Source organism: Egretta garzetta, unplaced genomic scaffold (assembly GCF_000687185.1).
Source record: "Egretta garzetta isolate BGI_Z169 unplaced genomic scaffold, ASM68718v1 scaffold131, whole genome shotgun sequence".
NCBI classification, from domain to species: Eukaryota; Metazoa; Chordata; class Aves; order Pelecaniformes; family Ardeidae; genus Egretta; species Egretta garzetta.
In genome coordinates, this window is record NW_009258478.1 from 390,541 (window position 1) to 391,381 (window position 841).

Here is an 841-nt window from a genome sequence, read left to right on the forward strand (position 1 = left end):
TGGTACAGCCATCACCGGAGACACGGACTGGGGAGCACCCGCTGCCCCGCAGCACTGCGGGTGCAAGAAGAGAGCAGCCTCTCCCCCCCCGAGCAAGCTCCTGGGGGGGCACAGCCCCCAAGGGACCACTCCACCTCGCAGTGCTGTAGCACGTGCTGAGCACCCGCTGCAATTTAGGCACAACACAGCTTGGCCGCACCAGGGCGCGGTGCTGCCCGTGGCCGCGTGTGCCCCGGGGGCACCGGGACCTGCACGTGGCAGCGAACACCCGTGCCCCGGCACCGCTGGCAGCAGCCCCCCCTCGCTCACCTGCGTGGCCAGGAAGAGGATCTCAGTGTAGTCCCCCTTCTCAAAGGTCTGCCAGCTCTCCCCGTCATCCCAGAACAGCTCTCCCCTGGCAAAGCCGTCCGGCGTCAGTGCCACGACCAAGGCCATCCCCTTCTTGCGGGACTCGGCGGTGCTGAACGCAGGCTCCTGAGGCACGGGATCAGGCACAGCTCCGAGCGCTGCCGGAGTCGCTTTGCCCTCGCGGCTCATTCGCGATGCCCAGTCTGCCAGCGACCGCGAAAAACCTGCAGGGGCAGGATGTGCCCTGCGAGAACATGGACATTAATGGTGTCCAGGGGAGCCTGCAGGAGGATCCACTGCCCTCTGCTGTGGATGGTGGAGTCCTAAATAACAGCAAAAAGAGGAAAGAGCAGGCGTAGGGCACAGCGTGCCCAAGGGGGCCCCAGCCCAGCGCCGCAGCCCTCAAACAGCCAGGAGCGAAGGCAGGCGAGGCACGGGTCCTGAACGCAGCCCTGGGGGGCCGGTACCAGCAGTGGGGCGCAGGAACCCCCGC

The 841-nt window shown here is 67.1% G+C and overlaps 1 protein-coding gene across 1 annotated transcript in view; it reads right to left on the reverse strand.

The window, feature by feature from the left end:
• The window catches only part of GAA (glucosidase alpha, acid), a 5,739-nt gene that overhangs the window by 990 nt on the left and 3,908 nt on the right, over positions 1-841 (reverse strand). The window contains 2 exon segments of the mRNA XM_035899267.1: positions 310-474; positions 573-834. Coding sequence (XP_035755160.1) covers positions 310-474; positions 573-834 — 427 coding nt within the window.